Source organism: Oncorhynchus keta, chromosome 29, assembly GCF_023373465.1.
Source record: "Oncorhynchus keta strain PuntledgeMale-10-30-2019 chromosome 29, Oket_V2, whole genome shotgun sequence".
Classification (NCBI taxonomy): domain Eukaryota; kingdom Metazoa; phylum Chordata; class Actinopteri; order Salmoniformes; family Salmonidae; genus Oncorhynchus; species Oncorhynchus keta.
Window position 1 is genome coordinate 21896409 of NC_068449.1, and position 25426 is coordinate 21921834.

A 25426-nucleotide genomic window follows, 5' to 3' on the forward strand; every position below is an offset into this window, starting at 1 on the left:
GCTCTATTCTACAACAAGAGTGTGTGCAAAACGAGTGCAGCCAATGTTAAATGCATAGTTAGAATTCAACGATACTTTAATTTTGGCAGCAAAAAAAATACTTTGAGAGGAAATGATTTAAGTCTGTATCAAATCTCTGTCATGGCGTTTTGTTTCTGGGTTTGTGCATGGTGTGCTTGTCCATAGCGAGCTAAGTACCCATATTCCTTTTAGGAAAAAAAGGAGCACTTAGCTAGGCTACATCTCTCTAATCCACACTTTATGGATTAGGACAATGGATGCAGAAAATCTGTCAATCCACATTTTGCATCCATCACATGCTTCAATACTTGTTGTGTTATGTGAGACCTGCCACTACATTACCAGACTTCTAAATGCAATGTTGAATTGCTGCAGGTTTACACTGAGTTACAGTACCAGTCAACCGTTTGGACACACCTACTAATTTTCTACATCATAGAATAATAGTGAAGACATCAAAACTATGAAAGAACACATATGGAATCATGTAGTAAGCAAAAAAAGTGTTCAGCAAATCAAAACATATTTTATATTCTTCAAAGTAGCCACCCTTTGCCTTGAGCTTTGCACACATGTCTTTGGTGTACAACATGATAGTTGCATGTAGCTTAACACCCCTACTGAAAAGAAAACCATGAAACAGCACTTGAGGCATGGAATGCATAGTTGGAACATTTCGACCATATCTATAGTGCACAACATGAAGTTTCCCCCTCCATGGAAGTGGCAGCGGAACAGTGGGAGCACAGAGCAGAAGTTACATTGGTAGCAGTGTGCAGCAGCTAAGTAAAACAAATTCCTGCACCTGCGCAGAAATATTTGTATCAATAGCTACGGCATGTCGGAACCGCAGTCACTCCAGTACTTTAATGTAGCTGTAAGTTGGTGTTGATAGCAAGTGGCTCACTCATGAAGTGCTTAGCAGGCTGGTAGGGTTAACTTTAGCATGCAAGTAGGGCTAATGTTAGCAGGCTAGTTGGCTGGCAACCTAGGAAGCTGATTTGTAACAATAAATCCAAGTATTTACTTGTAAATTGGCTGAAAATTAAATTGAAACCCGTAGTCATGAGTGCAAACGATTTGGTTTAATTTTAAGTTATACATTTGAAATAATTTCTGCTGGAGTTTACATTATAGGGAATAGGCTGGCTTGCCGGGTCCTCCATATACCTTCACATCCCGCAAAAATGTTTCCGTCATGATTTCGGCATTCTCATCCATTTTATTTAATAACAAAACAAGTTTTGAAAAGTGAGGTGTAACTTTGCATTGGAAATTTTGATGCGTATACTAATGTAAATCCATTTGTTACATGTGGCTAAGTTTATGCTAACTACCCTTTAATGTGAAAATGCATTCAAAATGGTTGCCCTCTGCTGACGTGCAATAACACAAGTAAAAGGAGGGCTGTGATTGCCTACTACTGCCAATTGCTCTCTATAAAATAGCCATAACTTTAAACTAGCAGATATTACAGTACCTTCAGAAAGTATTTACACCCCTTGAGTTTTTCAAAATTTTGTTGTGTTACAGCCTGAATTTAAAATGGATTAAATTGAGATTTTATGTCACTGGCCTACACACAATATCCCATAATGTTAAAGAGGAATTATGTTTTTAGACATTTTTACAAATTAATTAATAATGAAAAGCTGAAATGTCTTGAGTCAAAATTTAAAAATCAGACATTGAATATTCCTTTGAGCATGTTGTTATTAATGACATGGTGGTGTATCAACACAACTAGTCACAGCAAAGATACAGGCGTCCTGCCTAACTCAAGTGCAGGAGAGGAAGAAAACCACTCAGGGATTTCACCATGAGGGCAACATTGTAGTTACTAAACAATATTAACCTAAATGACAAAGAGAAACAAAGGACATTTGTCCTTGTGGCAAAATGTGGCAAAGAAATAAACTTTTATACCCTGATTACAAAGTGTTGTGTTGAAATACTCTTCATATTTTCAAGCATGGTGAAGGCTGCATCATGTTAAGGGTATGCTTGTCATCGGCAAGGGAGTTTTTAAAAAATAAAAAAAATAAACGGAATAGAGCTAAGCACAGGCAAAATCCTAGAAGACCTGGTTCAGTCTGCTTTCCAACAGACACTGGGAGACAAATTCACCTTTCAGCAGGACAATAACCTAAAACACAAGGTCAAATATTCACTGGAGTTTCTTACCAAGACGACTTTGAATGTTCCAGAGTGTCCTAGTTACCGTTTTTAGTTAAATAGGCTTGAACATCTATGGCAAGACTGGTTGTCTAGCAATGGTCAAAAACCAACTTCACAGAGCATGAAGAATAAAAAAATAAATGATGTGCAAATATTGTACAATACAGTTGTACAAAGTTCTTAGAGACTTACCCAGAAAGACTCACAGCTGTATTCGCTGCCAAAGGTGATTCTAACATGTATTGACTCAGTGGTGAATACTTATTTAAATGAGATATTTCTGTATTTAATTTCCAAAACATGCAAAAAAAACAACAACTAAAAACATGTTTTCACTTTGTCATTATGAGGTATTGTGAGTACTGTAGATGGCTAACTTTAAAAATAAAAATAATAAAAACTCAGGCTGTAACAACAAAATGTTAAATGACTCAAGGGGTATGAATACTTTCTGAAGGCATTATATTTAAATATTTTCCAAATATTTAAAAAAATATATTTTCATGTTTAGAAGTTTCAATATTCATAATATAAATATATATATATTTTTAAATCAAAATATTACAGACCAAGCACTAAAGCTTATAATGACACTTTTTTTGCTTTGTCGCATCTGATGAAAGATGAAAAATTATGGAGTCTTTGGTTAAGGCTAAAATGTCATAAATATGCCAACTTTAATTATTTCTCAATTATGATTTTAGATACAAATGTCAAATATATCTCAACAATCCATCCTCCAATGGACTATTCTATGGATCACATTTTGTGAAAATGACAAAAATCACGTTATTTTTTGGTCTGGATTTCATGAGGAATCACTCCAATACTCTCCATTTACAATCTATTTCTGTCTAAATCATAACAATATTCAGAAAGAGTAGAAATACATTGAATCTTAATAAGCGGTGTCTACTTCGTGAAATGTAAAATGAGTTGAATGACTGTAGCAAATACTTGAGATGTTCCTTGACTGTTCAGACATAAATTAGCCATAAGGCTAGCAGCACCATCTAGAGGTAGCCTATAGAATGACAACTAGAGCTCTGCTACACGACCCGAGCCTGATGGGCCTTGGTTATAGGGCTGTTTTATCATCAATAACTGGGGTACGGGCAGGGCATCACTAAATTGATCATCAACATTTTGAAGCAGAGTTATTTCCTTGTGCTCTGCTGCGCAGTACAGTCAACAGTATCTGACTAAGATCACAACATGGTGTCAGAAGCACTTCAACCTCGTCAAATATAAGACGAGAGAGATGATTTCACAGAAAATAATCAAGTTCATTGAGTTTTGTAAGAGTTTAGAGTGATGAAATGTAGCTAACCGCTCTCTATACATGTCTCGTCAATGAGCAGAGCAGCTCAAGCGGAGCCATTGCTATGGATACTCACAGATCCAGAGCCGCCATTAGCAGAGCGCATGCAGATTGAGCAGTGCGCAGTGAGAAAGTTATGGATTTACTAACGGAGGAAACTATTTCTACTTTCGGGCAGGGCCTTAAATTTGGCAGAAGCAATCGGGCCCGGGTAGGGTAGGGCCTGAGTATCACGGGAATGGGTAGGCCTTAAAATATATGCTCGTGCAGGGCTCTGGTCCCCAACTGGTTGTGAGTGTGTATGTGTATCATGTGTGTATACTTACACTCCTCAAGGCCCAGCTGGTAGGCCAGATTCTGTAGCCCTTTGACCTTCTCCATCAGGTTTGCTGTGGTCAGACTCCCCAGCTCTGTGGGAGGAATAGAGTTGGAGTACAGTCAGTGAATACTTATTAGTCTATTTTCACAAGTAGGCAATGCTCAACAGTAAGTGTACCATATGACACTACTGTACTTTACCTTTTAACATTTCAATGTCCTCACTCTCCAGTTCAGCCATCCATTTGGGTGGAGAATTGGTAATTGGCTGCAAGACAAAAAATAATAAGAAGAATGTGCATTCTCTCAGCCATGTAGGTCTATTCATTTATCAACGCTAGCTATAGATCTTGGAAAAACACTCACATTTTTGCAAGATGCAGCAAATTCTGCAACTCCTGGCACTGTGTGAGAATCAGGAATGAGTAAATTGAAATGATAGGCTTTATGAAGCGAACACAGAGGAGAAGACAAACTTACGTTGCTCTGGCCATAGGTCAGGAGATGCTCTATCCAGCTTCTCAAAACTCAGCAGAGAGGACTCAAAATCATCACCTTACAAAGGGGGAAAATGTATTTTAGTCGTCATCAACCGATTCAACACTAATAAATGTGAAAGAGCAGCCTTTAGCTAAGTGCTGTTCACGCTGAGTCATTGCGCTTGCTTGCTACATTAACAGGGCTCATTTAGTATAAGTAATTAGGGATTGGGTTTGAATTTAACATACTGTTATGAATGGAGCCATAATCCTTTCTTCTCCATGTACAGTGAGTTTGAGTGCAGGCTTTGTTAAGGCTCTACCAGGGGATGGAACTGGAATTATTTTCCAATAGTTTACTTCTGAACAGAACCATTATTGTTTTCATTCCGTTCCACTGGTCCGACCAGCAAAATAAAGTTCTGACCCGTTTCGAACCCCAAAGAAGTAACGGTTTACATCGTTCCTTTTTAGTCCTCTGAAAACGACATTAAATTAGTTCACCAATGGATAGAGCTGCTTGCTATGGAGCGGGAAAGCTATGTACATGCATTGGACAGACAAGTGTAGTGTAGGGTGCGACATGCGACTGAAATTGTGCAGGTAAGCACTGGGCGTCTTGTTTTTATGACATGCATTGTCTGAATTGGGCCCACAGAATTATACCTACGGAGGAGCAGCTTCTATGAAGGAACTTTGAATGTCTTTGAACTTCAGAGAGTTGGCTTAACTAACTTTGGACCAGAGATAGCTCTTGATCATGACTCTCAGTTCCATTACATTACACATAATGCTGCCTAGAGTTTGACCGCTAGACCAGACAAACTTGTGTGAGCAGAGTGGCACCAGAATTAAAATAAGACGTCTTACGTTTTTGTAGTTAATAAATCCAATGTGAAACGTGATAACTACAGTATCCTTAACTAACATTGAAAATGTTAATCCATTGTTCTCTAATTAAAAAATCTCTCCCTAATTTCTGAATCATGCCCATAATGTCAGTAGCTACATTAGACTATGCATGCTTCGGAGGGAGGGGAAGGTAGCCTACACAAAAACTGGCAAAGATGTTCAGCTGGCAGGCAGACACTGGAATACATTTCTGAGTAACAGTGAGGACTATGTATTGGCGCCTTGTTGCGTTTTTTTGTGGGACTGGAAAATGTAAAATAACGGTAATAACTGGTTCGTTCCGAAACAGTATAGATTACTTTCATTCTCAGTTCTGTTCCTCAAATTTGTTTTATTTTCCAATTTTCGGTTCTGTTCCCTGAACCAGTTCCAACTACTGGTGTCTACATTCTATAGCTAGACAGACCTTTTTGTTCAACTAACCAGTTCTTGACGGAATTTATTTTCACTGAATCAAGAACCTACTAGTATCTTAGAAATGTCCATTTCCAGTTGCATGGAAAAGACACAAATGTACCTCCATACAGGTGGTTCTACAAAATCCGGCAAAAACTCAGATATTAAATCCATGTTTAGCATCGAGTGAGATATGCCACTTGCATGTGTGAAGACCTTGTGTTTTGGTCACACTTTGTGATGCACTGTCATCACATAGATTTCCTGCAAAGATGTTGGGAAATGCTAGATGTGCAGCAGCTAAAACGGAGAGGAACTCCCTCGCAAGGTACAAAACATGGAGGATCTTTGAGCAACTGGAAACGGACATTGCTAAGATAGGTACTTTTTTCACAGAATCAATAACTTAGAAAGCATTGCCAATAACAGGTTAGTTGACAAATCTATTGGTGGTGGTTTGTATGGGGCTTTCTTGTAACGCCCAGTATTGGACACCCAATCTTTGGTTATATCACATTATCTGGCGTACGGTCTGTAGCTAGCTACTAGCATGCACATGAATTAGTAATTACAGCTACTGTTCCTTTGCTGACCACCTAGCTATGGCAGTGTCCATTAAAATTGCCATTACTGTTAAATTGGATAGGCCGAGATGGCTAATAAGACAAACTGCAGTTATCAAGTAGGAAGAAGGGCATTGCTAGCAGGCTTGTTTTGGTTTGTCTGACATAACCTGTTGTGTGAGCATAGCCTGGTGAAAAAACGTGAGACATTATTTGTACAACATATGAACTCAGAATGTTTCAGCAAATAGAAGTACGAAGCATACTGGTTTCATTAGCATCTCGGTATCAAGATGTCAATTTATACACTCAACAACGAAATTGGAATTTACCTCCATTTGGAGACGCCATTTTCAGATCCACACACGTGATAGAATGCAGCCAATGGGTTGATGTTGCTTCAGATTGACGTGTCTGCACCAGGCTGCACTACAAACGTCTGTCAGCAGGTGGCATATGTATCACAGTGCCACACAACTGCATCAAAGATTATTCTACTGAACATAAAAGCAACATGTAAAGTGTTGGTACCATGTTTCATGAGCTGAAATAAAAGATCGCATAATTTCCCAATATACACAATAATTATTTACCTCAATATTTTTGCACAAATGTATTTACATCCCTGTTAGTGAATATTTCTCATTTGAAAAGATAATACCTGACAGGTGTGGCATATCAAGATGATGATTAAACAGCATGATCGTTACGGGTTCCCCTTGTGCTGGGGACAATAAAAGGCTACTAAAATGTGCAGTTTTGTCACACATTACCACATGTCTAAGTTTTGGGGGAGTGTGCAATTGGCATGCTGATTGCAGGAATATCCACCACAGCTGTTGCCAGATACCATAAACCCTCTCCAACATAATTTTAAATAATTTGGCAGTATGTCCAACCGGCCTAACAACATGTAACCACACCAGCCCAGGAGCTCCACATGCGGCTTCATCACCTGTGGGATCATCCGAGTCCAGTCAACCGGACAGTTGAAGAAACTGAGGAGTATTTCTGTCTGTAATAAAGCCCTTTTGTGGGGTCCTAGCTTCCAAGTGGGTGGGCCATAATCCATGTGAAATCCATAGATTAGGGCCTAATGAATTGATTTCAATTGACTGATTTCCTTATATGAACTGTAACTCAGTAAAATTGTTGCATTTATATTGTTCAATATAAATCATTTAATATCTAAGAAGAAAAAAATTCATATCTGTGACTATGCTCAAAATATAAAAAAAATCTAGATTAACTTCTAGGTGATTACATGGCAGCAGCCTACAATATATCCTAGGTATAATATGGATTCCAAAAATATCCATTGCTTGTAACTATAGAGAAAAATGATGACATTCAGTGCTCCTTTTCTGCATTCGAGAAGTAAGACAATGATGTCTGTTAACTTGTCACAAACACATGATCAAATGTATAAGAGTATTTATTCATAACCACACAACATAAGATCATTTTATTTTACTTTTATTTAACTAGGCAAGTCAGTTAAGAACAAATTATTTTTTACAATTACGGTCTAACCCGGACGACGCTGGGCCAATTGTGCGCCACCCGATGTGACTCCCAATCACGGCCAGTTGTGATACAGCCTTGAATCAAACCAGGGTCTGTAGTGACGCCTCTAGCACTGAGATACAGTGCCTTAGACCGCTGCACCACTCTGGAGCCCCATACACTGCAACAAAAATAAAATGGGACACACCAAGAGCAATGAAAAAGGCCATTAATATTTACTATTAAAATGAACAAAAAGATATACAAACCAACAGGTAAAGAATGGTTGTATTGAAAAGTATCAGATTCCTTTCATTGAGAAAGCACAATGCAGAACTGAAAATCATTGAAAGCACTATCTTGCCAAAGATTCATACAATACTGTGAACACTAAGATTGTTTATCTTGCAATTTTTGCTCAAAGAAAAAAGAAATACAACAGTCAATATTTGACATTATAAAAAGAGAAACAGGTTCATTCATTAATATCATAAAACATTTAAATAGAATATTTGCATTCTCAAATGTATTTAGGCACTTAGCTCATTATTGAAACTCAGTCAAGAAAAAACAAAACATGTTAAGGCAGTTTAGTAGACATCATTAGCGGTCAATAAAATACCACTGATAAAAACAAAACAAATAACGATATATCACTATGTCAGTCAGAACTCTCCCTGACTGTTTACCTGACTAAAACTTCCAGGAGTCCATTCACTTCAGGCCAGCCATGATCATGGGCTAGCGGCCCTCATACCATAAGACAAGAGGTTTAAAACAGGTCATATCTGCATGGGTTAGAAAAGCTGAGAGGGAAACTGAAATGAAAGCTGAAGAGAACATGCATTTAGAAATTGGTTCATGTTTTTTTGTGTAGATTTACTGTTGCCCCAATGTCATACTGTAGGCAATAACACTAACAGAACTTACACAGTTAACATTTTATTAAGCTCCAAGGCATATCAACAGTATGAATAACAAGGAGGACGTATTATTAACTCACCTGTAGAGGATGGTGAAGAATAGCATTGCCTGTCCTCCTCTGAGCAGCCAGTGGGAATAGTGTAGGCAGAGCCACAGGTCAGCACTCTAGCAGAGTGTCCTGCTATTGCCATATTTTGGAAGTATGCTTGAGGTCATTGCCTATTTGGAAGACCCATTTGCGACCAAGCTTTAGCTTCCTGACTGATGGTCTTGAGATGTTGCTTCAATATATCCACAATTTCTCCTCGTGATGCCATCCATTTTGTGAAGTGCACCAGTCCCTCCTGCAGCAAAGCACCCCCACAACATGATGCTGCCACCCCCGTGCTTCACGGTTGGGATGGTGTTATTCAGCTTGCAATCTTCTCCCTTTTTCCTCCAAACATGGTCTTTATGGCCAAACAGTTCTATTTTTGTTTCATCAGACCAGAGGACATTTCTCCAAAAAGTACAATCTTTGTCCCCATGTGCAGTTACGAACCGTAGTCTGGCTTTTTTATGGCGGTTTTGGAGCAGTGGCTTCTTCCTTGCTGAGCGGCCTTTCAGGTCATGACGATATATGACTAGTTTTACTGTGGATATAGATACTTTTGTACCCGTTTCCTTCAGCATCTTCACAAGGTCCTTTACTGTCGTTCTGGGATTGATTTGCACTTTTCGCACCAAAGTCCGTTCATCTCTAGGAGACAGAACGCGTCTCCTTCCTGAGTGGTATGACGGCTGCGTGGTCCCATGATGTTTATACTTGCGTACTATTGTTTGTACAGATGAACGTGGTACCTTCAGGTGTTTGGAAATTGCTCCCAAGGATGAACCAGACTTGTGGAGGTCTACACATTTTTTTTGAGGTGTTGGCTGATTTCTTTTGATTTTCCCATGATGTCAAACAAAGAGGCACTGAGTTTGACAGTGGGCCTTGAAATACATCCACATGTACACCTCCAATTGACTCAAATGATGTCAATTAGCCTATCAGATGCTTCTAAAGCCATGGCATCATTTTCTGGAATTTTCCAAGCTGTTTAAAGGCACACTCAACTTAGTGAATGTAAACTTCTGACCTACTGGAATTGTGATAGTGAATTATAAGTGAAATAATCTGCCTGTAAACAATTGTTGGAAAAATGATTGTCTCATGCACAAAGTAGATGTCCTAACCGATATGCCAAAACTATAGTTTGTTAACAAGAAATTTGTGGAGTGGTTGAAAAACAAGTTTTAATGACTCCAACGTAAGTGTATGTAAACTTCCGACTTCAACTGTAAGTAGCCTTGTGCGAGCCGGAACAGCTCATTGGAGCAGGAGCCTACCTCCTGTTTCTGCAGCATGAGGCAGCTTGATGGCCTTACCCCCAATCGATCTCCTTGATGCTGTGGTGGCTCCAGGCAGAGACGCATCGGATCACTTTTTTTTGTCTTTTGGTATGAATTGAACTCCCAACCTTCCACTCCAAGGACCGATACTAACCACAAGGCCACTGAGTTGGTCTACATGACCGGGGGAATTATGGGGAGCATGTGTTTTTGTGGTAGGCCCACTGTATCTGTTAGCATGCTGCTGAAGAGCATGGCAGGGAAGTAGTGGTGGTAGTAAAGGATGCGGCCTGTGGTGTAGAAGGGTACGTGGTGTAGAAGGGTACGTGGTGTAGAAGGGTACGTAGTGCAGCCAGCCAGCTCAGGAGCAGCAGTCCTCCACCTTCCATCAGCACGCAACAATGCTCTGCACATACACATCAGCGTTAGAATGAGGTACTCAAAATAAGTTACTCATGACAGTGACAGGGAAGTTCTAAATCCTCCTACCTACTGTTCTCTTGTCCAGCTGGTCTCCTCTGCGGCGGGCCAGAGAGGCTGCTGCCACCATAACCACATACAGGCCCAGACAGACCAGGTTCAGCCACCAGATCACCTGCAGAGGAGTTCCAGATTTAGCTATATTATAGCAGAGGTACTTACAGGATTCCCTAACAGGTAGACACAGTATTCCGTCTCATTCACTCCTGAGAACCTCTATCCCTTTACAGAAACAGAACAAAGGCACAGTGATAAGTTAATATTTTTATGGGACTGTCAAACCACACTGAAGTATTCAACATGCTAACCTGGTAGTTGATTGGCCAGGGTTTAGGGCTAATTTCATTGTCTCTGGGCTTCAACCCACTGTTACCCTGTAACAATAGACATTTCCTTGTATTTTAATCCAATAAGTATGTGGGGAAATGTGAAGTACAGTGAGATGTGTGTTCTTTTGTTCTCTCACCCTGATCATGATGATGTTGAACTCCAGGAAGTGGGGCTTTAGCAATGAAAGGCTAATGTTGGGCACTATCAATACACACAAAAACAAAAAAAACACCAATTTCAATTAATATTAGGCATTAAGCACAAACACACAACATCACATATCAATCAGTGGGAACACCATTAAAAAGCTGAAAGGAAAGCAGGCTACATTTGGTTTTGATGTGATCCTCAATATTCCATTGAGAGTTTGGGGTCTCCTTCAGAATGGTTCATTACAACTGGAACAAGGTCCGTCAATTGGTTTTCTTTGAACCCTCCTAACTGTTCAAAGATAAGAATGATTATTTCCTAAGTTATCAGTGGAATGCTTGTGACAGCCTGCTGCAACATAGCCAACAAACGCAGCCCGACAAGTCCCCTATTACATTGTACAGGGAATAGCTAACTAGTAAGAACTTGGCATAAATGACAATGAATGTATCACTTGTAATGTTATCCTTACACACTAGTTAGCATTGTAACAAGCTAGCTCGCAGAAACAGCGAGCTATTTATTTAACTAGGCAAGCCATTTAAGAACAACCTGTGCGCCACCCTATGGGACTCCCAATCACAGCCGGTTGTGATACAACCGGGAATCAAACTAGGGTGTCTGTAGTGACGCCTCAAGCACTGAGATGCAGAACCTTAGACCGCGCCACTCGGGAGCCCAAAGGGGATGTAAATCTAATCAGTTCTTCTCATTCTTGTTTTTCACGTGATATTCCGTGTATGCAATGCATTAAAAGCAGGACTTCACAGCCTGTGATTGTTGGCACAAAAAAAAATCGGCTTTGGAAACAAGCATTTCTCACAATAAAACTCCTATCCTTGCATGCACTCCTCTCTGCGTTTGCGCTACACGGTGCACAGATGTCAAAATTACCCGATGTGTTTCAGAAAATATCTGCAAAAAGTGCGCACCACGCACGCGCGCAATGTAGTCGCTTCTCAACGCTCCAAATTTAGCGGCACAGCGCGTGGTTTCTGGGATATGTATGCTTTTCCATCCTTCACGAAAGAAATAGGATCAATAGATATCGACACAATTTCCCTGTGTCCAACTGAAATTCAGTACTAGCCTCATAACCGTGGGAAAATCCTTCCAAACGCTGTGGTTAAGTGGTCCGTTCTATCCGGAGTCCCTGGGACCTTATATCCCATTGAAGTTGACATTTAAATTGGTTAGGGGTAGGTTATGGTTCTAGTTAAGGTAAGGGTAGCAGTTAAGGTTAGAGTTTAGGGTAGGGACGTCACAAGGATTTGTTTTGCACTGTCCCGTGTTTGAGCTGTCACTGGGTGGCGCCAGAGCACAATAAATCACAACGGATGCGGGATGCTCACAACACATAACATTCTTAATTTGCCCTGAAAGTACAGTATATTTGCATTATAAACATACGGTTTAGAAATATTATTGTAATGAAGTATATTATTGTGTAATGTGTGTAGCATATTCCACAGATAAGGGAGAGAAATGTAGATATTTTCAAATTTTATTTTGATGACTGATAGTAACTATAGTTTAGAGGTAAACAAAAGGAATGAACATATTTTCTTTAGTAATATCGAACACATGTTCACAATTTGTATAACATCAATGTAAGACTTGTGGAGGCATGAATCATACAGTATAGATAAGAGTACAGACCGTAAACATCTCTTTGAATACAAGCCAAGGGCATCAGCCATTGAAAGAAGGCATCCTCCAAATATGTATAAGATAGGTTCTGGAAAGATCTCTCTGAATGGAAAGTTTGAGAACATGACCAATCAGCAATCATGTGTTTCTAGTGACTTGAATGCGAAGGACAATGTTTATTTTTGATTGGAAATGCTGAATGTGATCACTAAATTGATTGAAAAACGTCACTAGAATGACATGCTGATCCCAGTAAGATTATTTGAAAGGCAAAAAAGGCTTAGTTTTAATGGCACAACAGATAATGGTTGCATTTTAAAAGGCATGTCTTTGTTTTGTACTTGTAGGATCAATGGCACCACATTGTGTTGAAAACAGTGCTGCCATTCCCCTAAAATTACATTTCAATGTCTGCTCCACAGGGCAGGATACATACACTTTATCTGGTACAGTGTAAACCACTTTTCTCATACATAAAGATATGTTTAAAAACATTTTAACAGAAATATATATAAATCTACATATTGCTAAGCTGTAATGCTGGATTTTTTTTGTCAAACAAAAATATTGGTTGCACTATATGCATTATTAGAATGTAACAAAAAAATTAATACATAGTACTAGATCTGTACAAAATATCCCAAACCTTTTCAACAAAGCCTTTACTCACATTCAGAGATGCATCAATGGGAACGTTCTTACATGGGATCTGAAGTCAATTGTGAATGTGTGGTTGAATGTAAGGAAAATTTGCCTCGGGATAGTGTACATGTCTCTTACTCTGACTAGTGGGAAAGTGCTAGTGGACCCTATACAAACATATTACATATCTATCATAGACCATCATATACATTTACAGCCTTTCCAAGCTCATACTCAATGCCCTTTTTTTCTTCAGTATACTTTTGTGCTGGTGACAGATTGAAGCAACATTGTAACAGCCTATGAAGATGAGCTGGACCTTGTTTGATCCCAGTTCTTGCTCTTGAGACTGACTACCTTGTCACCATTGGAACCTTTTAGCTTGGAGGATGAGGACTAAGGACTGTTATGCAAAGTCCAAGTGGTTTTTCAAGACCCAGAGAAACACAGAAGACCAGTGGAAGGAGTGGTTGGTTCTTTTTCTAGGCCTCGCTGACCACAAAAGCATCCCAAATACAAGTAAAAAGTGGTTTCAAAGTGATTCCCTGTATAGCAATGTGATTATTATGTTACAATATGAATAACATGTGGCATGCAATCAGCTTCCTCCAGGTTTAGTTATCCAACTTCAAAAACGATTCACACTGTTTCCTCTCATCATTAGTAAAGTCTATTGGTCTGACAAATAAGACAATATAAATCATATGTGCCCTCTGAAATGGTTTTCATTGTAAATTTGCAGAGTCTTGTCATGTACATGAAATAAATAATTAACCCAAAATATAAATGGAGGAGAAAAACAATGCATAAAATATGTATGTATGCATAGCAAACTGTCTGGGGTCACTGAATAAAATCCCTTTAAGGCTAAATGCAAATGTTAAGAAATAGGATATCCCATGGAATACACTCACTGCATAGCTTCTGGTCCCCTGTGGAAATGTGAATGAGTATGTTTGTGTGGTAGAAAGAAAATATGATGAGAGAATTGTATGTGTGTCGGTGTGTGTGTTTAGGGGATAAGCGTGGACGTTTCAGAGTTCTTGGAGGTTTAGTGCCAGGCCCTGTGAGAGGGCGGGGATGAGGGGGGGTGGAGGGAGGAGAGTAGAACCTCCCAACAGCTACACTCTCAGTTTCCAGCCACTCTCTCTGAGGCCAGACAATGGGACCTCTGGGATACATTCATGGGGCTTGGCGGAGGCCTGGAAGCCGGGCAGGCAGGTGCACTTGTACGACCCCTCAGTGTTGGTACAGGCCCCGTTCTTACACAGCGCCACTTTATCACTGATGTCCTCACACTCGTTTATGTCTGCAGGAAAAGGAGACAGGCAGTGTTAAGAGAGTAGACCAATTTCACTGCATCTGTTCCCTCCACATGTCCTGTGTCAACAGTCCAGCGGAGTGGCCTGGTCAGTGTGGGTGGTAGGATGGGACCATAGTCACGAACAGCAGTTCTCTGGCGACAGAGTGGCCTATAGAGGGGTGCCCAACTCTCAGTACTTATGAAAAATACATTCATAAATATCACTTAAGCACTTTTGTTCTCTCTTCCCACATGAACAATATCCCTGTTCACTCATTTCACCTCTCTGTCACACACCCATCTCTTTCTGCCCCCCTTCTCTGTATATATGTTATGCAATGTTATCAGAAAGGCAGCAGCACATCTTTACAGTAATCATTTACACAGATCAAGCATGGCGTCGTATTGCGTGTTTGGGTTTGATGAAGACGTGAACTCTTCTCTGGCCATACATACAGTACATCTGACAAGTCAGATGTTTTTGCTTACACTAAAATGCTATTACATTGTTGGCCTTCAAGTGGTTTCTATTTCCTAATCTGGCATGGGAGGTTTGGTGTCATTTCTCTGCAGTCAAACTCAAACCTCCTCTCTTTGTTGACCTAATTTCTGTGTGGGAAATGTTGGTGGTATTTATAATATGACACTTGGAAAGGAGAGCTTCGCTCCCACAAGTGTTTTCACAAATTAGAACCACAGAGTGGGAATCCACTCCATTCGCCCTGTGTTGGCCTCGGGGCTGATGATTCTCTATGGGGATAGAGTCCTGGTCCATTCAGTAATCTCAGCACATCATTATGCGAGGGGTTTCACTTTCAAATTAAACAAACACGACACATTTAAAAATGTGTAATATCCATGTATTACACGATGTGGCTGCGATTCAAGGCCTCTCGGCCTGTTGGCAGGGTGTGTCTATATATTCAGTCAGGAGAGTAAAGAACAATCCACTCTGAGTACTTTGATCAGTTTCCCATTAAAAATAACCAAAGCAAGATTGTAAATGTGAGTCTTTCATTGGGCTGCGTGATATTGCATGGTGAGTTACCTCACCAAGAGAGACCAGTCTCCAAAAGGCATAAACCTCGGGGAGGCTTCTTCATTCTAAAGCAGGGTTTGATCTTAGCCCCACAACATACATCATTTTCAAAAGTGGGAAAATGGAACAGATCATTGAATCATTTGTTTCTAGGAATTCCAAAAAGCAATGATATATTTACTTGAAACACAGAGGAGAATCTGAGACTGAATGTGGTTGGTTCATTATGAGACACTGGGAGAAGAACCTACCGATGCAGGCCATTTTGGTGAGGTCAAGCTCGTATCCATCAAAGCAGTCACAGGTGTAACCTTCCCTCACGCGCACACACCGGCCATTCTCACAGCCGTTCAGGATACCACACTCTTCTGCTCGCAGGCCTTCAAAGCCATCATAGTGGTCTGATTGCAAACAGAATATGAAATCATTAGGAGTCCCTACAGAGGTAGCATTTCACCATGCATTAGCAATAATATGAATAAATGTGTCTTTAAAGAATATATATATTTCTAATGAGGTTACCATTGTTAGAGTCTACAGGGTGAGGCTGGAACTCTCTTGGCCGGTGGATGGGGACGCGTAGCGACGGTTCTCTGTCTCTCACTCGTGATCCATAGTCGTTGGTATTGCCCTGGGTGTCCTCTGGGTTGTAGTAGGTACCCCCAGGCCCAGAGATGGGCACTCCTTCATAGCTGTCCCAGTAGGGGGGGACATAGGGCCCTTCAGGACCCTCGACACCAGGGCCGTACTCATTGCCTGGCCGCTCTCGTAGACTGTCAGAGCCCCTTCTCCTAGGCAGGTTACAAAGTAATGCGTAGTCATCTGATCCAACACACACACACACACACACACACACACACACACACACACACACACACACACACACACACACGTCAGTGTTGCATTTAGACCGTTACAAACCATCACAGGTCGCACAAATTATTTCAGCTACATAATAACTATGAATGACAACGACATCTGCCATTTGTTATTTACCAGAGTCCCTACTGGGGCAGAAGGCACATTGTTCACTCCAGGCCACTCCATAGAGACAGCAGCACTCTGTGTAGGTGGTCCTCCATCCGATGAGAGGCTGGATACACACATACAATTCTATCATGTCCCGCCAGCAGATGTCCAGATGGATGTCCTCATCAGGCTCATCAATCTCTGTGGGGCAGGCAATGGAGGAGAGATGAGAGAGGGAAGGAAGGAAGGAAGAAGGGAAGAGAGTGATTTACAAAAGAGGAAAGGATGGAGTTGGAGGAGGTTTTACAAACTTTATGTTGTCAATGTTGAACAGATGAATCAATAATCTGGCTGGTAACCATTTCATCTGGATAAACTGAGATGGAGGATGTAGTTTATCTGTAAAAGTGTGCTGCTGCTGCTGCTGTGTGAGTGTGTGTGTGTGTCTGAATCGCACCCTCGGTGGTGTTGACGCTGATGCAGTGGCGGCAGGTGGTGTCCAGGACCAGAGGAGAACTGCAGAAGCAGTTGAAAGAGCCAGGGGTATTCACACACACCCCACAGACACACGCCTTCTCTGTCAGGCACTCGTCATAATCTGGAACACACACACATAAACACACGTCAACAACTGGGTCTAAAAGTTGAGATAAGGAGCAGGTTTGGTGGAACAGGGAAAAGCAGAGTGACAGCGAGGGGCCCTTACCCAAACACTCCAGCCGGATGTTGTCGTAGTAGAAGCCTGTACGGCAGAAGCAGGTGTACGAGGAGAAGATGTTAGAACAACGGCCATTCTTACAGATATCTGGCTCAAACATCTTACACTCATCCACATCTGGTGAGAGAGAGAGGAGAGACGGACAAACACAGAGGGAGAACAAGAGGGAGGAAAAGAGGGGTGAAGAATCAATACCTGTTCAAATAAAGTCACATACTACTATACACAAAATCACCTTTTCTTTCCTATTTCACCTCTAGAATCTGCCTTTGTGTAGGCCAAGGTGAATGTCTATAGTGTCTATAGAATGTTTACTTTATGCATGTGTTGTAACAAGCCACACCACTGAAATCCTAACCACTACTGTAAAATGAGCATGGCACCTTGCTCGTGACAGCCTTCTCTATAAGAACATGCTGTGGGTGCAACACTTGTGCTTAATTAGCTGGGTATGCAGGTATCCCGTCACGGTGTAAAGGGCTAGCTTGAAAGAGAACCATAAATGAGGTGGGAAATTATGCCGGATGTTTTTCACAGCTGCCATGGGTGGAAATAAAAGGGGAGCTGAAACTGCCATTTTCTTTGTGTTGGTACAAAGTTATGGGAGAAGGAAAAACGGTGAAACCTCAGGTATACCGACTGCATACAGAAGCCAGTGGCTTGAGGAGGCAACATGGGAGTAAAGTACCTTTGAAACTCTGCTGTTCCAGGCTGTGGGAGGAAACAGCTTGGGGCAGAAGACCACTACCATGTGGACACAACTGGTTATACTCCTCTGAAGAAACAAACAAGAATGAATGGACAAACATACTGTAACACTGCATCATACATAATGTACTGAGAAGGAGTAAGCATACAGTATGTGAAAAGTTGTATCTGAATCTGTCTTGGCAGTGTCACTCAGTCCCAAATCCTACTGTCGTAAGCCTACCTCTCCCTGGGACAGGGCAGGGGTGGATCTCACAGTCGTCCCCCCAACCGGACCCCACCGTGCAGCAGCACTCCTGCTTGGTGGTGTTGCGAGACAGCACGTTGTCACAGAAGTTAGCATCGTTCAGGTTGTAGTAACACTCCTTCCTCTGCTCCTCCGTGGGTGAGGCTGGCTTAGGAGGATGAGGAGGAGCATCTTCATCTGTAGCAGCTGTGGGACAATCAGACCACTCATTAAGAGAAATAGATGCAGAGGGGAATAATTGGAGGGGATTTGCAGAATAAATTGTGACTTGTTGAATTACTAGAGTAAAGACTACATCTATTACCACTAGATATCATATTTATTGTCATCATGATATCAGTGAGAATCAGTCAGTCTAGTTGGCCCCACGTCTAACAGTATTAATGAGTGCCACTTATTTCCCCTGGTCAAGAGAACCATGTCTTACAGTAGGGCAGGCGGGCAGTAGGCTGGAGTACCTTCAGCTGCTCATTTATCCACAGACATGCTCTCAGGCATTCACAGTTAAGCAGTGGGCATGGCCAAGTGGAAACACTGGCATGGGAATCAACACACCATTCATTCTGACATGATTGATTAGCACACGTCAAAAGTCAAATGTGGTCAAAGTACACAAGGCATACTTGGGGTTTAATACTGAACGAGAACAAAAACATCCCCGTCGAGAGCATGCTGCTTATTCATGTAAATATGTCCCGTCTGTGTATTCATGCCCATGTCATGGCTAAAGACAAGCCAATGTCACAGACAAGGTAAGCTTGACCTTTATTTCAGTCATCTGTTTACAGTGGACACTGTTAGTGTTTCTGAGAGAGATCTTTCCATGGCAGTTTTGCCAATAGCTATACCTTATCCTTGTATGTCTTCGGGGGAATTTGACTGGGGGAGATTTGACCATGAGGGAGAATTTGGAGTGAGTTGTTCTCTGAGCACAGCAAATCAATTCTGTAAAAGATAGCTGGAATAGTTTTTCTGCAATTTGTTCTTTCCTGCAATTTATTCCCCAGATGTGAAGACAGTGAAAATTCAATCCCCCAGCGATAGGACGAACCCTTAAGTCCCATAAGTCCCTGTGTGTGCTGTTACCCTGCAGGCGGCACTGGCTGGTGATGGGATCAAATTCCTCATTGTCGCTGGGGCAGATGCACAGGAAGCTGCCGTCCACGTTCTCACACAGGGCCTCTCCACACAGCGCTGTGCTCATCTCACACTCGTTCACGTCTCCACGGAATGGGAGAGAGGGGTTAAAGTCACACTGAGGTTCACACACGAATGCAAAGCATGTACACACAGACAAACACACACACGTTCGCAAACACACATACCACCATGTACAATGAATACAGTACGTACTGCACATTGGTACTGTATACAGTAACCGACCATGCTAACCAGTGGAGTGTGTCATTTAACAGTTACTTACCTACACAGCCATGGGCCCCGGCATCTCCAGGGGGGTTGGTGTAACCCCGGTCACACTGACAACGGTAGGAGCCGTCTGTGTTCTCACAGAAGCCATGGTCCCCACAGATGTTCTCATTCACACACTCATCGATATCTAAACAAGAGGGCACCCAAAGGTGAGCATAAAATAACACATTCCAATGTTTCTCTGCTACATGTGTGTAACTGTACCATTTCACATGACTGGCCTGCTAATGAGAGTGTGTTGCAATACTAAAATAAACACTACCGCCGCTAAAACTTGCAATAGCAATCACCATCATCATAACATGTCAAATGAATACAGGGGGAGAATGGGATCGTTTACAGCTTTGTGGGGGACACAGATCAATTGATTGAATCCATTCTGCTGACTCCGATGGCCATCAATGAGCCCAGTGAAACGTCTGTAAGGGCTGCCTCTCAGCATGGCTACATTGTGTTAAAGTAGAGCCAGCATCTGGAAGCCTTTAGGATCTAAGGGTTCCTCTGCTGGGGTCTATGGAGTGAGAAGTGACCTGTTGGTTACTTTCTGGCCCAGTGAGGTCTTGGATTATGTAACAACATGGGACTGGTTTACAGACATGGAGGGGCCTGCACATCCACATAAGTTACTTCAGAGACATTTTGTCAAACCGGCTACGGGTAACTAACATTTGAATGAATGCACATTTAGTGCAACAACTCTGACAGGCCCGAATTGTTTCCTAAATTTCCCTATTTTTTTTAATTTGACATCTTACTTTTGTAATTCCAAAAATGTGTCCCATGCAAGAAATCTAAACAGGGGAGCTGATCTGGACTCATTCAGAATATTTTCTGCGTGCAAAAGGATGGAGCGGACCAGACCTGGCAACTGTGTGCAGCTGCTCGCATGCACCGCCATATATCATAAAGCATGTTTAACGAAGCCAGAGGAAAGACCTTGTTATGTGTACATTGAATGTGTGAGCAGAGGAATGTATGGACCTTAACACTGGATCATATAACACTAGTGCTAACAGCTCTGATTCCCAACCACCCTCTGTTTTAAGGGAACATTTGTTAGCAATTTCTCACATACATCATTTCGTATTTCTTGGCTTACATTGCACAGCGCAGAGGCCAAAGACAGATACTCTTAGAGAGGCCAGACTGATTATAATTGTTTAAAAAAACAAACATATGGTTTGATCACTGGTCAATGTTAACCTGCTTGTGCACTGGCCAAGTCACCAGGTTATGTGACACACAACCATTATTATGTTCCTACAACACTTCTCTATGTTATCACATGTACCCCCCCAGCACTACACAGCTGATTCAAATAACCATCTCATCATCAAGCATTGATTATTTGAGTCAGCTGTGTAGTGATAGGGCAACAACCAAACCCTGCCCTAGAGATCACACAGGGGTAAAATGCACACAAAAGCCACATTCATTTAAAAAAAAAAATGGGGGGAAGGGCACCTTTGTTGAGGAATTTGAGGGAAGTCTGCCAACATCTCGATTGATAGAGGCCACATGCTGTGTGTGTTATTTTCTAATTAGAATCAAAACGCCTGACTCAGCAAAAGCTAATGGTTTTACAGGGAATTTTACAGTAGTGGGGAAATAGAGAAGTATCTGGTACTGTATTGTTTTCGCTATATGTCACAACGTTATGGGCATGACATAATGCCAGGTACAGTAGGTAGTAAAGTATACGTCACCTTCAGGGCATCTAGTAGCCCAGTGTGTCTTATTAAACATGCTAACGCATCAATTGGGAACAAATGAAAATACAGTGGCTACATAAGTCAGCAGGTTTGTAGAGGAAAAAAATAAATGACATTCACATATTGTCTATCAGATTTTTATTCTGTCTCCTAGCTCTCATAAATGCTGCATCATTCGAGGAATGAGGAGAGTCAGCCAGAGCGACTGCATTAAGCAATCTATTCAGCAGGGACGGAGAGGGCTTGGCTTGGGCCCTGCTCTACTATTACATTACAGAGGAGTGCATTCTGGGAGGCCTGACCCACTGTCCAGGGGGCAGGGAGAGGCAAAGCCATCCAGAAGATGGTGCTAATAGTGATGTCAGCCAAATGACTCTGACATGATGAAGACAAAAGTTGACATTGGGACATAAATAAGAGCCACCAAAATCCAAACTTTGTGCTTACAAACCTATTGGATGTGGCAATTATCAAAAACGTGTAGCCGTTTCCCCATTAAAATGTTTACTTTTGGACTTTGGGGCCTTGCCACAGACTTGTAGTAAGATGAGGTGTATACTGTAACACTGAAGAACATTTTGGCATATGTGAAAAACTTAAGTGGGGTTTTGGATGGTCAGCGTAAGTAATGCAGCCAGCTGGGAGGTTTCTCAGGAAGGTCATCTAAGCACTCAGCTGCTACATGAAATAATCAGTGTCTGCCTCAAGGTTTTCATCCATCTGAAACATGGAAACAATGTTCCCATTTTTACATGTAGTGTGGTGCATGATGCTATCAAATCATCATCTCGGGGACCAAGGGAAATGTCTGGGCCAAATTTCTTTAAAAGTCTTTCCATGGCCATGTCTTTGACTTGGATCCTTCGAAACGCTTGGACTAACAGACCTACTAAACTCTTTAATTAAGACTGACTGTCCAGCCAGAGAGTGAGCATGTTAATAAAATACCTGAGGCCAGATGGCCTATGGGAAATGCATACTCTAACAATACAGGCTATCTAGGGCCATCTTCTTCATTACACCCCCCTAATGGTCTGACCCAGGAGCCCCTTCCTGAGTGTGGATCAACCCGGCTTGGTAATGGTGCAGGCTAGATCAGGTGAGCAGGTTAAGTGGGGGTCTCTGTGCCGTGTTGTAATGTGGAGCACATGGTGGGCCTGTGAGGCTAGCTGACTGCTGGCTCACCCTTCACACGTCTCCCCTACTCCTGGTTCCCTGGTTAAACCCTGGCCTGATCGGACCCATATGCAGGCCAGGGTTATTTGATGCGTAGGATTGGTCGAGGATGAGGAGGGATATTTATTTTCCCTGTTTCATCCGTTGTTTCATTCCCGACCCCGCCAGACCGGGGTCACCTCCTGGGTTAAACCCTGTTTTATAAACTGTGTATGCACGCCCATTGCCCAACATCTAGACCACAGTGACCACAGCGGGCTAAATGTATTTTGAAACGAGTCACATTTCCATACATTAGTCAGTGTGGGAGGTAGGAGACATTGTGACCACAAACGATTTCCAGCCCTCTATACCTTATTAAAGACAAGCCGTAGCCACACAAAATTGATAGCCACAACGCCGAACTACAGCTGGAAAGACAGGATCTAAATGAGATGCAGGTTTCTTTTCCAACACATTGAATATCACACACTGCTTTTCTCATACAGTACTCACCAGTGTTGGGATAAGTTGGATATTACTCGTTACATTTAACAAAACTAACACGTTACTTTACAATATTATTCTGTGTGGAAAGTAACATGTTGTATTACCAGTTATGTAACTTTGGGTTACTTTCATTAAAACATCTCACTGTTTGACTGTCGGAGGGAGCAAGGTAAGCCCTACCAAAAATAGGTTACTTACTTGATCACTAGTTTGATCACTAGTTTCCCCTTTCATCTGTTGCACAGCTTTCCTGTGGAAGTCTACAAGTGCTACACTATATATATATTGGCGGCTTAATTAGCCATATATACTTTAAGCCAAGCATCTGTACAGATTTCCTATCTTTTCATTCAAAATCTTTCTCTTGAGCCGCCAGTTCTGGTTATAGATCGCAAGTACACGGACCCATAGAGATGTATAGAGGGCACACTTGCAACTAGAACGGAAAGCCCTCTATGGACTTTGCTATCACCGAAGCGATCAATGGCAACGATCAGAGGTGCGCCCTCTATACATTTCTATGGACAGCAGCTGTCATGACAAGGGCTGCCTATGTATGCCAGTTCGGCTCTACAGCGGTTGTAAAGCGTATTAATGTGCTTCATTTCAGGAAAGTTAATAAATATAGTAGGCCTAGCCTATAGAAAGCTGATGGGATCCTCCTCTTTTTAATAGAGGCCATCAAAACTCACGCCATTGCACAGCCTATAAACATTTTGTGCAACATGAGCTGAAGAGCTCCCATTAAGTGTTCAGATTTTTCATTTGCATTTATATCAGAGTGATTAGATGGACAGTAGAGTGCTGAGGACCAGGCAGTTAGCAAGTTTGATAGGCTACTAATGACCATCAGCAGCATCAGAGCTTGGAGAAGCCTAGTTACCATGACTAAATGCTCACATGGAATTTGACTGTGGTCATGACTCTTGACCGCTGGTGTGGCGGTAATACGGTCACAATAACAGCTGTAGTCATGACCTTTCTCTGCTTACTCGAGAAGTAAATGAGGAAACAAGTCAAGATCGGATCATGGAAACACGCGCCCGGCAGAGATATAATTCAGAAAGTAATGCAAACATTGTTTGACAAAGTAACTGTAATAGTATTACCAAATTTGAAAAAGTACCGCGTAACTTTACTACATATGAAAGTAATCTGATTACATAACACGTTACCTTCGTCACTCTATACAGTAGGCTGTCATAGCAGGGCTGAGTGAACAACTCCAATGGATGAAGGTAGAGCGCAGTGGCAGCTGAAGCTCTGCTGAGGAGAACGTCTGTTTTCCCATTTTGTATTATGGTCACAAATTGAGTGTGGTGAGCAGAGCCAAAGACAACCGCCGCCCCATCGGAGGCCCGGGAGTAAAAATAAATCAACGCCCCTCTGAGAAATGGCAAATTACAGCGTATGGCCTTCTTAAATATTGGATGATTTTTACAAGCAGACAAAAATGTCTAAGAGTAATTGAGCTCCCTCCCCGGACGTTTTATTGGGGTGACGGCAGCATCTCCCATAACCTCCCATAATGCCTTGGAACAAGTGGCCTTTGTGCAAGATGCTGGGCTGTGGAGGGGCGAGAGAGAGGCGAGAGGGCTTGCTCCTCAGATTCCACAGCCCAGGCTGAAGGAGTTGAGGCCAGGGACTGGAGGGGAGGAGAAGCTCTGTGGTCAATGTCTGTGATGCTTTGTGGCGATGTACTGTATGTATGTCCCAGGGAGATGCTGGGTAGCCTGGAAGAGAGGAGGGAGGCTGGCATCAGAACAGAGGTGAAGAGAGAGTGGGTCAGAGATGGCCACGACTGGCTGCATCACTGGACTGGACCAGAGAGGATGGAGCTGTTACAATGCTCTGGGGTGTTATAATTTGGACTGTTGAGTTTTAACAGGCTCAACCTAAACAGTGTGGTGGATCATGATCCACAATGTGTGATCGTAACAGTCAAGCTGCTGTGGAAAAACCTTATTGGTGGTTAGATAAGTAAAAGGAGACAGTTACACAACAACATGGCCCCGGTGGGGCCCTAATGCAATTACCATCTGCACGTATTTACATCACAGAACTTATTCAGACTATATTGAATTGAGCCTCTGCGAGCAGAGGATGGGCCATGTTGACGCTAAATGGTAAAACAGAGGTGAGGAGGCTGTGAGCAGCTGTTTTGGATCTGGCCACCTCTCACAACAGGCCCCTCCATGATGGGATCCAGCCACACAACATCATAGTCCTCCGAGGGGAGAGGGCCACACCAAGCCAGGCTCTGTCATCGGCCCCGGTGTGCTGCCGCTCCGCTCTCCAGTGTGAGCCAAATAAAGAGTCATGGCGATGAGAATATAACATGGTGCTCAATGCATCTCAGCACCCTCTCTCTCAGTCCGACCCATCCGGGG

The 25426-nt window shown here is 42.1% G+C and overlaps 2 protein-coding genes across 3 annotated transcripts in view; both read right to left on the reverse strand.

Annotated features, from left to right (window-relative positions):
* LOC118362476 (protein lin-52 homolog) overlaps positions 1–6928 on the reverse strand; it is a 31074-nt gene extending 24146 nt beyond the window's left edge. Inside the window, exons 1-7 of one of the 2 annotated variants that reach the window (XM_052486195.1) lie at positions 6850–6928; positions 6521–6682; positions 4319–4393; positions 4205–4242; positions 4040–4106; positions 3847–3930; positions 1171–2167 (exon numbers count right to left, since the gene is read on the reverse strand). In XM_052486195.1, coding sequence (XP_052342155.1) covers positions 2145–2167; positions 3847–3930; positions 4040–4106; positions 4205–4242; positions 4319–4393; positions 6521–6539 — 306 coding nt within the window. In that variant the 5' untranslated portion in view covers positions 6540–6682; positions 6850–6928 and the 3' untranslated portion in view covers positions 1171–2144. Of the gene's footprint in view, positions 1–1170; positions 2168–3846; positions 3931–4039; positions 4107–4204; positions 4243–4318; positions 4394–6520; positions 6683–6849 lie in introns of those variants that run through there. The other variant, XM_035742832.2, reaches the window with a different exon arrangement.
* A 5512-nt stretch (positions 6929–12440) lies between these two features.
* The window catches only part of LOC118362478 (latent-transforming growth factor beta-binding protein 2-like), a 153660-nt gene continuing 140674 nt past the window's right edge, over positions 12441–25426 (reverse strand). Inside the window, exons 31-40 of the mRNA XM_035742833.2 lie at positions 19652–19786; positions 19315–19449; positions 18205–18414; positions 17962–18048; positions 17262–17390; positions 17013–17153; positions 16583–16756; positions 16109–16408; positions 15838–15987; positions 12441–14553 (exon numbers count right to left, since the gene is read on the reverse strand). Coding sequence (XP_035598726.2) covers positions 14366–14553; positions 15838–15987; positions 16109–16408; positions 16583–16756; positions 17013–17153; positions 17262–17390; positions 17962–18048; positions 18205–18414; positions 19315–19449; positions 19652–19786 — 1649 coding nt within the window. The 3' untranslated portion in view covers positions 12441–14365. The remainder of the gene's footprint in view (positions 14554–15837; positions 15988–16108; positions 16409–16582; positions 16757–17012; positions 17154–17261; positions 17391–17961; positions 18049–18204; positions 18415–19314; positions 19450–19651; positions 19787–25426) is intronic.